The 322-nt window shown below is 46.9% G+C and overlaps 1 protein-coding gene across 1 annotated transcript in view; it reads right to left on the reverse strand.

The window, feature by feature from the left end:
- The window catches only part of LOC112081092 (single-stranded DNA cytosine deaminase-like), a 1,562-nt gene extending 1,240 nt beyond the window's left edge, over positions 1–322 (reverse strand). Inside the window, exon 1 of the mRNA XM_024147108.2 lies at positions 242–322. Coding sequence (XP_024002876.1) covers positions 242–322 — 81 coding nt within the window. The remainder of the gene's footprint in view (positions 1–241) is intronic.

The raw sequence follows: 322 nt of genomic DNA on the forward strand, positions 1-322 counted from the left end.
TAAGGGATAGGGACAGAGAGAGAAAGAGAGGGGGACGTAAGGGATAGGGACAGAGCGAGAAAGAGAGGGGGGACGTAAGGGATAGGGACAGAGAGAGAAAGGTGAGTTTGAGTGATAACCTGAAAAAGTACTCTTACAAAAAAAGGTTCTGGAGCACCTGAGAGTGTAGAGACAGAGCATAACTCAGGCTTGAAGTGTGTGTGTGGGTGGGTGTGCATAACTTTAAGGATAAAACACACACCTTGATGATAGCTTTGACAGTCTCGATGTCATCCTCCCTCATCCTCCTCATTACCACCTGATCTAGCTCCAGCTTTACCAT

Source organism: Salvelinus sp. IW2-2015, linkage group LG6.1, assembly GCF_002910315.2.
Source record: "Salvelinus sp. IW2-2015 linkage group LG6.1, ASM291031v2, whole genome shotgun sequence".
Classification (NCBI taxonomy): domain Eukaryota; kingdom Metazoa; phylum Chordata; class Actinopteri; order Salmoniformes; family Salmonidae; genus Salvelinus; species Salvelinus sp. IW2-2015.